We start from the raw sequence: 1,113 nt of genomic DNA on the forward strand, positions 1-1,113 counted from the left end.
TTTTAGCTTGAAGAGAAAATAACAAATGAAATTTCAACTGTGTAGAAATAATGACAATGACTTTTTTTTCAGGTCAAAAATGTGTTCTGAATATGTTTTAACACTGAAACATTAAGTACAAACATACATTTAAATTTCAGTGGCATTTTTAATTTAAATCCCAGCGACACAGATTTACTTCCATACAGTGGTTTATGTTAAAATAAACCTTTGGGTTAAGTTGTCACAAGTGGGTTTTTCTTGTGTTTCTTGTGAATGCCGTGTGCGTAACTTGTGTAAAAGAACATGACGTAAGTCGTGCTGCCCAGCGCTAGGCTCTGGTGCTGGAACAGAATCGTTAAGCGAGCTGCCAAACGATGCCATGATATTGGAACACACGGAACCGGTTTGAACAGGAACCAGTTTTCGATTCCCATCCCTATAAGTTACACCATTACTATTACTTTTTCATTTTCTCTGCACCAAAGTTGATAGTCAAACACATGCTCATCTTAGAATAATCAAAAAATTTGCTTTTTATTGCTGCTGTTGCTTTCTGTGTTTGGTTTTTAGTTTTAATGTTAACGCAGCTAATGATTGTTTTGCAGGTGCCTAACACAGCAGTGGCTTTGGGCGTTATCCACTGTGAAGTCGCTCCCTCCCACATGTTGTACGCTGCCAATTCTAGTCTGGTGGGACTCTGCTGCTTGGCAGAAAAAATCATAAGCAAGGGCGGACCGGTCATCCTGTCGCAAGCACCCCTATGTCCATGTGTGGGGTTTGGTACGTTGTTTTTTTTTACAACATTTCATTTAACTGACTATTTAAATTGAATTTGCCTTTAAAAGCGAAGTCCGGTCAGCAAGGAATAATAAATAGATCATTATTTTGATCTCCTCCATTTTAGATGTGATTAATCTATCCCTGTTACAGCGATATGTACCAAAGGCTTTTAAGGTTGCTGAAATTAAACCTTTACTTAAGAAACAGTCTCTTGATCCAGATGACTTGGTCAATTATAGACCTATATCCAATCTTCCTTTCGTAAAATTCCTGAGAAAGTAGTTGCCAAACAAGTTTGCGATCACTTACATCATAATGAACTTTTTGAAGAGTTTCAGTCTGGCTTTAGAG

General features: G+C 37.6%; 1 protein-coding gene across 1 annotated transcript in view; it reads left to right on the forward strand.

Annotated features, from left to right (window-relative positions):
- The window catches only part of nol9 (nucleolar protein 9), a 25,584-nt gene that overhangs the window by 20,295 nt on the left and 4,176 nt on the right, over positions 1-1,113 (forward strand). Inside the window, exon 10 of the mRNA XM_015373127.1 lies at positions 588-762. Within this exon, the coding sequence (XP_015228613.1) occupies positions 588-762 (175 nt within the window). The remainder of the gene's footprint in view (positions 1-587; positions 763-1,113) is intronic.

Source organism: Cyprinodon variegatus, unplaced genomic scaffold, assembly GCF_000732505.1.
Source record: "Cyprinodon variegatus isolate N-32 unplaced genomic scaffold, C_variegatus-1.0 Scaffold81, whole genome shotgun sequence".
NCBI classification, from domain to species: Eukaryota; Metazoa; Chordata; class Actinopteri; order Cyprinodontiformes; family Cyprinodontidae; genus Cyprinodon; species Cyprinodon variegatus.